The 12,585-nt window shown below is 35.6% G+C and overlaps 1 protein-coding gene across 1 annotated transcript in view; it reads left to right on the top strand.

Moving 5' to 3' along the window:
* TMEM131 (transmembrane protein 131) overlaps nucleotides 1–12,585 on the top strand; it is a 93,657-nt gene that overhangs the window by 18,210 nt on the left and 62,862 nt on the right. The window contains exons 2-3 of the mRNA XM_017818448.1: nucleotides 968–1,029; nucleotides 11,851–11,891. Of these exons, the coding sequence (XP_017673937.1) occupies nucleotides 997–1,029; nucleotides 11,851–11,891 (74 nt within the window). The 5' untranslated portion in view covers nucleotides 968–996. The remainder of the gene's footprint in view (nucleotides 1–967; nucleotides 1,030–11,850; nucleotides 11,892–12,585) is intronic.

Raw genomic sequence — 12,585 nt, 5'->3', positions numbered from 1 at the left:
AGTTGTTCCTCTTTCGGAAAGAGGGGCGTATTACCACTCACTCAGCTTCATCTAGCTGAATGGTAAAGACAGTCATGGAAAAAGAACGTAGGGTAGAGAAGGAGTTATTTATAGGGTTTTGGTTTTGTTGGTTTTTTTTAATACAATTTTCTGGTCTGAGGTTGTTCCTGTATTTTATTCTGAAGACCTGCTTTTTTGTGTGCCTCAGTAGACTTTTGAGGAGTAAGATGTAGAACAATTTGAACTTCTCTTTCCTCTTTAAATCATATTCATTCTTGTATGCATTATTATATTTTACGGGAAGGGCATTGCCCTTATTTCTTTGTCTTTAAAAGAAAGTAGCATTCCCTGCATTTTGAGAGGAATTGAAAAAAAATTTGCCTGTCCAAACATTTAGAGGAAATAAGTATATGTGACTGAGGCTTGAATTTTCATAGAATTTAGTTTTATGGTGCAAATACTTATGAACTTTTTCATATTTTAATATGTTACTATCAAGATGGAGAGAGTTGTTGCCATGCCAAGGGTTAGGGAACAATGTGAACAAGGCTTTCCAGATGTACCGTTAAGATTTTTGGTGTATAAATGAAACAGAAATTCTGTTTGTAAATGTCTGAACTCTTTATGGGCTTAGATGTATTAACTTCAGTTGTTTTATTGAAGTATGGAGTAACCTTGATACCACCAATCTTTTTCAGGACCCTAGAAGTTGTTGTCCCCTTTGGAGTTAAATATTTTTATGCCAAAATACTGATCTGCCAAGTGTGGTACTTCTCCAAGGAAAATTAATGTCACAATTTTTTTTTTTTGTTTGGTGTTTGTTAGACTCTGCATTGTTATTTTGGTTAGTCATAGGTCTATGTACAGAATGAGGTATAGCAGATTTTGGATGTTTTAAGTTGCTCTTTTTATTTAATAATTAAATGTTTTTTTCTGAAGTCACTTAGTTTTTTGTTTTTCTTTGCAGCTTTCATCCAGTCGGATGGCATAATAGAAATGCTACGTTTTGATGAAGGAGACCTATTGCAGGTATGTAGTCTGAGTAAGCCATCTGATCTAGCAATGTTTCATCTTCTTTGTGATAGCTGTTTTTTGAAACTCCTGGGTAAGTGGATTTTTGAAAATAAACAAGCATCACACTTTACTGCATAAAACCTTTGGACCTTCTAGAGTTATTTTCAGCAGTATTCTTTGGTGTGTCCTGAGGTTCTGGTTCCCTGATTCTTTTGTGTTGGGAAACTGGTGGAGTTTACTACAGGTTCTCTCTGACCAGTTTGTCCAGTTCTTTTTTCTCAGAAAAACATAAGGATTCGTTGTGTTTAAGATTTATCTTGATGTAGAGTTGGGATGCAATTGGATAACTCATTTGGAGGAACTGCAAGTGTTGCAAGATTCCCAAACCTAAAGGCAGTACTTGGGATCCAACTTGATCAAGTTGGATTTAAACACATTCTAATTACTGCAGTGAAGTAATTGCAGATATGTATTTTTCGGGTATAGTGTTGCCATTTCTGTCAGCTTTCTTTTGATGTGAGTCAAAACAGGCAAAAAGTTAACTTTAAAGTATATGTGCTGATATTGAGATGGTGGTAGTAGTTGAGATGAAATACATAGCAATGTGGCTTGACTCTAGAGCTACGTAATTCTGAAGTTCTGTTGACTAGAGTTTCATATGCATGCATTTTGTAGATTGTACTTATGTTGAGAATACCTTTTGTTAAAATTCCTTAATGGTTTTAGTCCTAGTGGTTGAAAGGGAGGAGAGGAGAAAGAAGGAATCAATTAATTGTTTAAATGATTAAGAACACATGGCTTGTGACTGTGTTTCCAGAAGAATCAACACATGTCAAAGCTGTGTAGTTCTGGACTTGTGATAATATTTTTTGTTTCAGAGCGATAAAGGTGTCTTTTTTTTCCCCTCCACATAGCTAAGTTGTTTGGGTTTTTTGTTCAGTTGTTTAGGGTTGCTTTTCCTTCTTCACTTCTTGGTCTTTAATGTTAATCAGAAATATCCCACTGTACATATTAAGATTATAATTTACAAGAATAAGATCCTTCAAAGTGATGTAAACTGGTGACAGAAAAGGTTGCAATTAAAAACAAACCAAAAAACCCCAAACCAAAAAACCCCTCTACCAAACAAGCAAAGAAAAAAGCCCTGGATTCCTCATGAACCAGTTGTTTAGCTGTCATGTACTAAACACATTCGCATAGGCTAATGTAGGCTTATGTTTGGACATGTAGAGTGGTGGAAGTTTTCCATATGCTGGTTACACTCTCAATTATTGAAGCTTTTGACTCTTTTAATATTTCTTTAACTTGAATGGAGATACCATGTATCACTGTAAATAAAAGGAAAAAACCGCGTGGCTTAGTTTCTTTTACACGCTCTATTAGAATATATATTCTTCCACACAAGTGGTTTAATAAAAATTACGTGACACGTCACTGGCCCAGTGGTTTAATATAGAGATGGTGTAGTCAAATTCACTTACCTATATTTTAACTAATTCAAATGAATCTTACAAATCTGTAATTGTCTTGCTTATTTTAGCACTCTATTAACCACTGTAGTTCTTAAACTAGAAAGTAATGGTACTGCTGTGAGCCACTCAGTAAGTCATGTAAAGATGGGAAAGTAAAATGGATCGTCAGTCACTCTAACTTTTTTGCAAAATGCACCAGAGGCAAGAGAACTAGTTTAAATACGGTGGGACAAAGTCCAGCAATTCTGTGTTGCACTGTAAAATTTCCAGTTCTTTGGATTGAATTTGGCTACCACTTACCTTAATATGTTGCAAAACCAAATTTTTAGTAAGACAAAATTTTTAGTAAGTGGTTTGTATGGTTTACATTATGTTTGTGGCTCTTAAGCCAAAAATACCTGTGTAAGTGAAACCAGTTCCTTTTAATCAGAATGACAGCATAAACTGTTTTCTCTAGCTTACAAATTATTTGTTTCTTTTTCACGAAGATTTTAATATGGTGACCTCTCGTGACTACTTACTGCAATTAAAAAAAATCAAAACAAATACACTTGTAAAAACAGACTTATGTCACGTGAACAGCAGTTACTTGGGCTTTCTGTAAGTTTTCACAAATGTTTGTTGATTGTAGATCATCCATTATTACAGCACAAGTACCATGATGCAGGAGTAAATCAGTATTGCCTAATGTTTTGTCACTTTCAGGTGATTTTTTTTTTAATATGAAAAATAACCAATTCAATGCATAAAGTGACTAATCATTGAAGTGTCAAAACCATCTCCAGCCTTGGTTTATCCCCACTCCCCTGAGAATTTGGTATTTTTACAGTGGAAGCAAACTTTTTTCTTGTTTGAAAGAATTGCTTTCCAAGAAAGGCAAATCAAATGCCAAGCCTTGAATAATTTTATTGTTAGGGATTCTTGCCACCTCCTTCCAATTAGTGTCATCCTTCTTGATACTGTTTTTTTGTACTTATTTGGAATGCATACTGTTGGTGAAATACTTCTTATGTTTTTCAATCATATTTTAGGATTTTTGTTGTAAAAATATAAATTAAATGTCTTGAAAGATTGGGTTTTACCAGACCAAGAACAATTATTTATGAAAGGGCAGAAATCTTTAAATATTGAAGTAGAAAAGCATCACATTTGGTAAAAATAAACTGACCATGGAAATTTGATTAGTTCGTATTAGTGGTTAACATGAGCAAGATACTTTTTGGGTGTGTACTTACAGTTTGTGGTTTAGAAAGTGCTATACCATGTAGTTTTACTTTTCATCTTGCCAGAGCAAAAGTGAAAATTCTATTCTTTAGCATACATGTTCAGATTAAAGGTTTATATCTAAATAAATTTGCACTACTTCTGTCCATGGGTTAAGTTACAAGAATGAGAGAATTTTCTTACTCTCTATTCTTCACATAAATGAGACCCTTTAAGGATAAGGACTCAACAAATTTTTGAATTCTTTAGATAATTTATTTAGATCCTGAACATAGGGTAAGAATAGTATAATGTAAATGCAGTGTAGGGTTTGGCTTTTTTCTTCAGTAGCAGGTGATTGACAGGTGTCTGTATAATTGGTTGGCACTTGAGTCATAGAATTGGTTGATTGGAACGAACCCTGGGAGTTCATCTAGTACTTTTTTCAGGTAGTGTTGTGTGTAGATTGACTACTCTAGGCAGGTGCTTGATTCTTTGATTATTACAACCTCTAGAGAAGTAACTTTCGTGTGTTTCCTAAAGTACAGGTTTGTTTCATTCCTAAGCTAATTTTGCTGCTACTTTTTTCTCAAATACGTGTTAAGTTGAGGGTCTTTTTTTTTTTTCCTCTTCATAGTGATAATTTTGTACTAAAATCTACCTACAGCTTCTTCACACAAGTTTATAAAAACACTCCCTAAGTTTCTTTACTAGATTTTTGTCTATATGCTATTTAAAGTATAGCATTTAATTGGGACATTAGTGCTCTGAGAGAGGACAGAGTAGTTCTTTCCCCATGTGGAAGCACTTGCTTTAATAATTCCAAAATGAGTTGTAAGTTTTTGACAGCATTTTATATGCTTGTATCGTTTGTATTTCACTGTGCTCTCCAGACACATTGTTTTCTTTAGTGTGCTACCAGTTAGTCACTTATTCCATTTCCAGTTTTAGATTTGAGTTCTCCTTCAGCTGAACTTCTCTTTGTCAGTGTCCAGCCCTCTCCTCTGTGTCCTGATTATTTGAAGTCTTGTCCAGATCTGACAGATGCTTCAAGCTCCTGCTGATGATGTCATCTGCAAATATAGGAGGGCTGAAATAAAGTACAACTGTTACTTTTAATAATTTATCCTTTCATGTTAAGCCAACATACTGTCTCACTTTTTGGGGACTTTATTTTGAAAAGTGAACAAACACTAAAGGGAAACTTATTTTTTTCAGAACAAAATTTTCATTTGTTTTTAGTTCATAAAGTGCTGTTTCTCATGTATTCCATTTATTGTTAGAGCTTTTACCTTGGGTATCTAATGTTCTTCTGCACAATGTAGTTGGGGTTACTGTTTTCTAGAGCGAGCAATCTTTTATTCAGACTTCTGTGTATGTAATAGTATTTTTGAATTCCTAAAATTAGAAAGTGGTAAGACTTTTCAGTCAAATTCTTCTAACATGAATCTACTGCAATAATCTTAAGTGTATGAAATGATTTTTTACAGATGAACTCTTAGAAAACATTTTACTAATATGTGCTGCTTTGCAGAGTAACTGAAATAGGGGAAAAAAGAAAACCTGTGTTATTATATATACTTAATACATATTTGTTGTCATTGTTCATAAACTGCTGTTAACTGCTAGTCACAAAAACTGGTAATGAGAATAAAAATGGTCCTAAATGTCAAATAGACAGGACCTTAATATGACTTGCAGTGGCTTTGTAACACAGAAGCTGTGGAACTGAGTTACATGTGTGGAAATTGGCAGTGTTGATTGGAGGAATTTTAGTATTTTCTGCATGACTTATACTTCATTCTCTGTGGTAGAGTAAAGAAGTATCTTAAGTGGCAACCATTCAGTTCTGGTATATCAACAGTAGTGTTTTCAGGGAGTAAAGTCTACCTGTATTTTTTAATTAACTCAAATTTTTATATTGTATATGGACTTTTTAAAGGGTTGTGATATGATCTCCATTGATATCTGTATAGCCAAACTGCTGAGATACAGACTGAGTGGGCAATAACGTGGCTGGGCCATTGATCTCGAGGATGTATTGTACAGTACAAAGTTCAGCTGGCGGTTGGTTACCCGTGATGGAGCTGAATTGAGGACAGTACAGCCTGGATGATGGAGAGTATTCTCAGTGAGTTTGGAGATGGTAACAAATTGGTTGTTGCACTGGAAGGCAAGCCTGCTATTCAGAGGGACTTTGGCAGGCTGACAAGAACCTCATGACATTCAGCTAAGGCAAGTGCAAGGCCTGCACCTGGGAGAGAACAACCCTGTGTGACAGCACAGGCTGGCAGTAGTAGCAGCAGCAGGAAAGACAATAGTTTGAACTCAACTTGTCCATGTGCTGTTATAGCAAAGACAACTGCCCACTTACTGAACTGGAAGATAAGGGGTGTGATTTCCCCCACCACCACCACCTGTGGGGCTGCAACTGGAGTGCTGTGGTCAGTCTGGGCTACCCCAGTACAAGGCAGGCACAGACAGGCCTCTAGAAGAGGCACAGCAGAGGGATACCAGAATGTCAGGGGGATGGAAGGCTTGTTAGGATGTATTTCTTCAGCCTTTAGAAGAGAAGACCAAAAGGAAAACTGATTGCTGTGGGCAGTGTAGAATTGACTGAAGTCAGATTTTTTATTGTGCTCAGTGGAAGGTTGAGAGGCTTTGGACATAAATTTCAGCATGAGACACTCCAAACCCATGTAAGAAAAAACCTTTTAAGCTTGAGGGTGATCAAACACTGGACCAGGTTACTCAAAGAGGTTGTAGAATTTCTGTCTTTTGAGATACCCAAAACATGATGTCCCAAAGCTGTGAGCAACCTGCACTAGACCTCCCCTAAGCAGGGGTTGACTCAATGGCCTCTGGAGCTTTCTTTCATGTGTGTATGATTTTATAAAAGAATAAAAGCTATCTTAGTTCGTTTTCATTGTTTGTGAGCAGCTGAAATCCTTCAGAGGAATTGCCATCCCCAGGCTTTAGTTTAAAAATAATTAACTGGTGCCCAGGAGTGACTGTTGCAAAGCTGATGTCAATAGCATATGTTGCATCAGCTGAAGTCAAGTGATGTTTTTGTTTCCTTGTGTGAGTTTGGGTCATGAAAGAGAATGGCAAAAGTGACTCAGTTCAGTCCACTTTCAGCTACCTTTCAGATTACAGCATTAATTTTTTTCATTACCTTAAGCAAGATATTCATCATTAATTATGTTACTTTTAATTATACTGCTTACTAGCACAGAGCTCATGAGTGCAGCAATGAAGATTTAAGCTGCCATCTACATATCGGTTTTGTAACTGTCTCTCAACATTTAGTTGCAAGCAGTACATAGCTTTTCTACAAGAAGGAAGCAGCCTTACTATAAAATAGCAAGATGTAAAGTGTTCTGAATGAGTCTTTCAGACTGTAACAGTCTTTTAAATTAGTGTGGATACTCTTGTGTAGGAATACAGAAAGCTTTGGTTACTGAGAATTTTGTTAACATTAAAGACAAATATTTGGTGTCCAGAAACCCCAGGTCTTGATTAAGAAAGCTTCCCTGCTTTTCCCCCACTGTCCTTGTGTAAGACTTTTGAGCTCTAATTTAGTTGTCTAAACATAAGTAAGCAGTGCTATTTGAGATGTCCTGGGCTGTCCTGGGAATCTACATGGCCCTGGCAGATATGGCACAGGGCATAGGAGAAACTGTCCTGGACGTCAGTCTGAGATCAGGCGAGTTGCCCTAGGACATTTATCTAAAGTGGCAGCAGATACCTATGTTTAGATAACCAAGTGTAGTGACAGATAATATGACCTCTTACCAATAAGTGAAGAATAGCTATTATAACAAATTTGTGAGACGTTAAAATTAACTTGGTGGTTGTGATTGGTGTTTTGGTGGTATTTTTTGGGTTTTATGTTCTGGCTAAAGCTAACAACTTCTTTAGAGACAAATTCAGGCTATAAGGTGTGTGTTTTGATTCTCCATGTGTGCAAGATAGGTGCTATCTTCCACAACTGTACTGAGTCTGTAAAATGTGCTTTGAGGTACAGATTCTCTGTGAAATCTTTCTTGATATGAGCCTCTGGAGAGAAACTGTTCCAAGTCTTTAAACTGGTACTGGCTGACTGCCTTCAAGTTTTCTAACTCACTGTACAAGTTTTCTCAAGATCTTTATTCGGAAATCCCTTTGATTTATAGTCTAATCTTCTAGGGTTATATAAGAGATAAACTTAGAAAACTAAAGCATGAAACTGTTAGTAGCAGCAGCCTAAATGTTATATACTATTTAAATTAAAAAAAAAATCATCTATCTTCGAGGCTTTAACACAGCCTTTTGGGTGGAAGGATTAAGTTGGATCTTTAGGAAGAAATTTTTTACAGAGAGAGTAATCAGACATTGGAATGGGCTGCCCAGGGAGATGGTGGATTCACTATCCCTGGAGGTTTTTAAGATGAGACTGGATGTGGCACTTAGTGCCATGATCTAGTAACCATGGCAGTGTTGGATCAAGGGTTGGACTTGATGATCTCAGAGGTCTTTTCCAACCCAGTTGATTCTATGATTCTATAATTATAAATGCCCAGTACTGGTAAGAGGGGTGATTTTTCCCTCTCCTGCTTATTTTTCCCACTCAGTTGTGAATTTCTACTGTTTCTTTTGTGCTGACCTTAGTTTTTGTTGTTAGGCATTTGGATTGGGAAATTAATCTAATTGAAGGTTTTCCCCCTGTAACTTAGCTTATTATGTATCTTGAAACATTAATAGTGTGCATATGCAGCCCATGTCCTGATCTGTACATTGCAATATTTTGTTATTTGCAATGTTTCTCCAGTACAGATAAGATTTAATAAATGTTTCATTTAAAATGTATTTTGCCAGTGCTGCTCTTTTACAATGTATCCTTTGCAGATTAAAAGACTAAGCTGTATTAATTACAGAGCATAATGTTATTTGTCTTTTCCTGATAAACAGACAGTATTAAACAAAACCTACACTTTAAATAGTGGATTGATCAGACACATGGTTTTACTTCCTGGCATTTTTGTTTCACACTTTTGTGCAGTCACACAGGAAAAATAGCATGCTAGACTGTAGTACAGTAGGCTCAGAATTATACTTGAAGATCAGATTTTTAAAAAAAAGTATTTGGGACTTGTGACTGAACACAGTTGTATGTTTTTGTTTACTGCACAACTCAAAAGATTGACATGTAATAAAAATGAGTGATAATTATAGAAACTGCCACATGAGATTTATTTTTGGTTCAGTTCCATGATGCTATGGCTGCTGAAGTTGGTATGCTATTTCTTTGCTTTTGATTGACTCTGATCCAAAGTCCAAACAAACTTAAAAAACCCCAACAAATTCCACACAACAAATTACCCACAAAAAATATCAAACAAACCAGAAAGCAGACAGCTTCTGCTCAAAATACAGAAAGAGTCATTAAAATTAATTAGTAATTTTTCTTGTTTAATAGACATCTGAAAGCAAAACCCAGGCATTTCCTTGTAAGTGAATCTTTGATAGATTTTTGCTCTTAAATATATTTGAGGTTTATGAGTCTTACTAGAGTGATTTGTGATTTTAAACTTGATCTATGGATATTAGACTTAATATTTTCATAGCAAATTTGAATTTCAGAACTAGAGGGGAAAACCTTGAGTGTTTGGTCAGATAATTTAACTCCCAACAGTTAATGACAGCCATGGCTATTTAGTAGTTGCATTTTTGTCCATTATATGTATTTCCATTTGTTTCTGTAGTTGTCTGGAGTTTAATGTGATCTCCACTGCCCTCTGTCTAAAAGTTGGCCTGGATGGAGTCTTAGACTGAGACAAATATTAGAAGTACTGACTGCAAATTATGATGCTTAAGAGCATAGATAATGAACAACTTTCTGTATGAAATAATTTAAAACATAACAGAAAATGCTGTCATGTTAGAGCCAAAGCTAATTGTCAAGGATGGGACAGTGTTGGTAATGGCTATTTTAGTTGCCCTGTCATAGGATCTGAACCTGTTAGCTCCATCATCTGACTGTCAGGTAATTGCTGGTAATTTAATTATGTGCTTTGATTATGTTTTCAAACAGGGAAAAAAAAAACAATTATTGAAAGGAAACTTTTATTTAATTGTAGTGAATAATGCACTTTCAAGGGCATTGATAAAGGTTACGGGATATTTTATATATCTGTTAACTTCATAGAGTAAGTGTGGCTGTTGTGGTCTAACCTCAGCCAGCAGCTAAGCCCCACACAGATGCTTGCTCACTTTCCCCAGTGGGATGGAAGAGAGAATCTGAAGAGTAAAAGTGACAAAACTCTTGGGTTGAGATAAAGGCAGTTTAATAGATAAAGGAAAATAAAGAATTCACAAAAACATTTTTCATCTTTCTTCATTTTAGTTGAATTTATCTTACAACCTGTTGTAAACTGTTTCGGAATAGTAAGTATTTACTTATATCTTAGTGAAAATAGAAAATGAAGTGTGACATCAGAAGTTAAGAAGCTGAACTGAAAGCTTATCAGTATGTGAGTAGTATACCTTAGCTATGAAAACATGGAAACTCTTGCAAGCCAGTGTATTTTTAATGAAGAATAAGGAATGGCCTGTTTGCTTGATTACAGTACAAATGCAATAGGTAAGTTTAAATGAAAACTTTTAAATTACAATAAAATTGAGAGCATGAAACAACTTATCTTGTCTCTTAGTGTCCTCTTCAGGGAGGAAAAACTGCACCATACTGCAAATGTGAACTCCTTCCTGCCATGTCCCTTTAGCAAGGCAGTCTTTCTTTAAAACCTCTATTTCAGCGTTTTAAACAAAAAAAATATAATTGATGCTCTGCTTAGACTTTCAAAATTGCAAATAAATACTCAAGTTACAAACAGATTAGCTTTATTTTACAATGGTAAATAATACACTTCCAGCTTTCTTCAGTTTGATGCAAATTGGAGGGTGAATAAACCAACTAATTTCATTTAAAATTTGAAACACTATTTAGATTTACAGTCCAGAATTGATCCTTGACATGTATCAAACACTAATGTTTGTAGACTCTGATTTCATAGTAGTAATAAAATTTCCAAAAAGTGTCTCCAAAAAGCAAAATAAAAATTCCTCTAATAAAATATATTTTAAATAAAGATAATTTAAAAAAAAACTATTTAAAATACTTTTATCTTAGGAAAAACAAAAAAAGAAAGTATAATTTGTAGGTGAAATAGAAATCAATGAAGTGTCCAGCCAAGGGACTTGACTTTTAGTTCTGAAATGAGATGCGACCAATTTGCATTCCCCTTGCAAACAAGCAACATCTTTATACTAGAGGTGAACTCAGAAGAGCCAAGGTGCACCATAGACTTTATCAGACCTGTAAGCTTTCTTCCCACTCTCAGGACATAAATATTCAGCTTGGCCATGAAATCTTTAAGAGAAGGACTAAAATCCTCAATTTGATCTCCAAATCCTGTGGGAAGACAGAAGTTTTCAAAGGCAGGTATGTTTTAACATTAGCTGTATCAGGAGGACATTCCATATGCAGCCTTCTAAGCCAGTTGGTATTTCTTATACAAGAGTAAACTAACTGGAAATCCCTGGACAACCTAACCTCCTTGTTTTCAGGTAATTAACCGTAATGTCCAGCGGAGTGGAAGGAAAGGTATGAATAATAGAGGCTAGAAGATCATTAGGAGAGGAGATGAAGTTTCCTAGTCAAATGGAGATTATAGCCTTCTTTGTTTTCTAGGTGTTAAATTACATCAATGAGATAATTGCTTGACTGTTACTTGGTTTATATGCTTTTCTTTTTAATTTGCTTCTTACATCTGTGCTAGGTTTTTCTTTTGTTCTATACAGTGTTATGATTTCCTGGACTTCTTTTCCTTCTCTCAGTTTTTAAGTTGTTAAGTTGCTAGTTGTTTTACAGTTTGTAGGAGTTCTTGCCCCTGGAACTCACCACAGTTCTTGTCCTGGACCAAACAGTCTTTCAGTGGAGGCTTGATTTCTTTAATTGGAAAAAGCCAATTTGCATTTTCTGTTCCAGATCAGAACTTCTCCTTTTGTCTGTCAGGGTCTGACCAACTTGTGGCAGTTGAGTTGTTTGTTGGTTTTTTTTTTTTTCCCCCACAGGAAGTATAGTGCTGTCAGTCTTAAATTTAATTTTTTTTTTCTTTTACAGACTGAGACAACTTTAGGCCTCAGTTCATATCAACAGAAAAGGTAAGCATATTTCTAAATGTTTAATACAGACTTTAGTTGCAAGATTTGTGATACTTTTCATAAGAATAATAAAGTTTTAGTGTAAAAAATGTCAAATAAAAATAGTGATTTTTTTTTTTTAAATTATTTTTCTCATACAAAGGAAACGAAACTAAAATGTAAAGCAGTTTTTAATATTGGACAGCTAAATCATAGAATTGTAGAACAGTTTGGGTTGGAAGGGACCTTAAAGACCATCTAGTTCCACATCCCCTGCCCTGGGCAGGGATACCTTCTACTAGACCAGGTGTCTCAAAGCCTCATCCACCCTGACCTTGAAGATTTCCAGGGATGGGGCATCCACAACTTCTCTGGGCAACCTGTTCCAGTGCCTCACCACCCTCACAGTAAAGAATTTCTTCTTAATATGTAATCTAAACCTTCCCTTCTTCAGTTTAAGGTCATTTGCCCTTGTTCTGTCACTAAATGCTCATGTGAAAATTCCCTCCCTAGCTCTCTTGTAGTCCATTTTAGGTACTGGAAGGTGCTGTAAGGTCTTCCTGGAGCCTTCTCCAGACTGAGCAGCCCCAACTCTCCCAGCTTGTCTTCATAGGAGAGATGCTTTCTCTCTCTGATCATCTTTGTGGCCCTTCATGAAGAAGAAACTTAACATATGGAATAAAAACTTGAATTCTTTAATGCACTTTGTAATGTA

The sequence above is a fragment of the Lepidothrix coronata genome, unplaced genomic scaffold (genome assembly GCF_001604755.1).
Source record: "Lepidothrix coronata isolate B3197 unplaced genomic scaffold, Lepidothrix_coronata-1.0 Scaffold68, whole genome shotgun sequence".
Lineage (NCBI taxonomy): Eukaryota > Metazoa > Chordata > Aves > Passeriformes > Pipridae > Lepidothrix > Lepidothrix coronata.
Note: the sequence above shows the minus strand (reverse complement) of the source record. Positions and strands in the feature narration are given on the sequence as shown.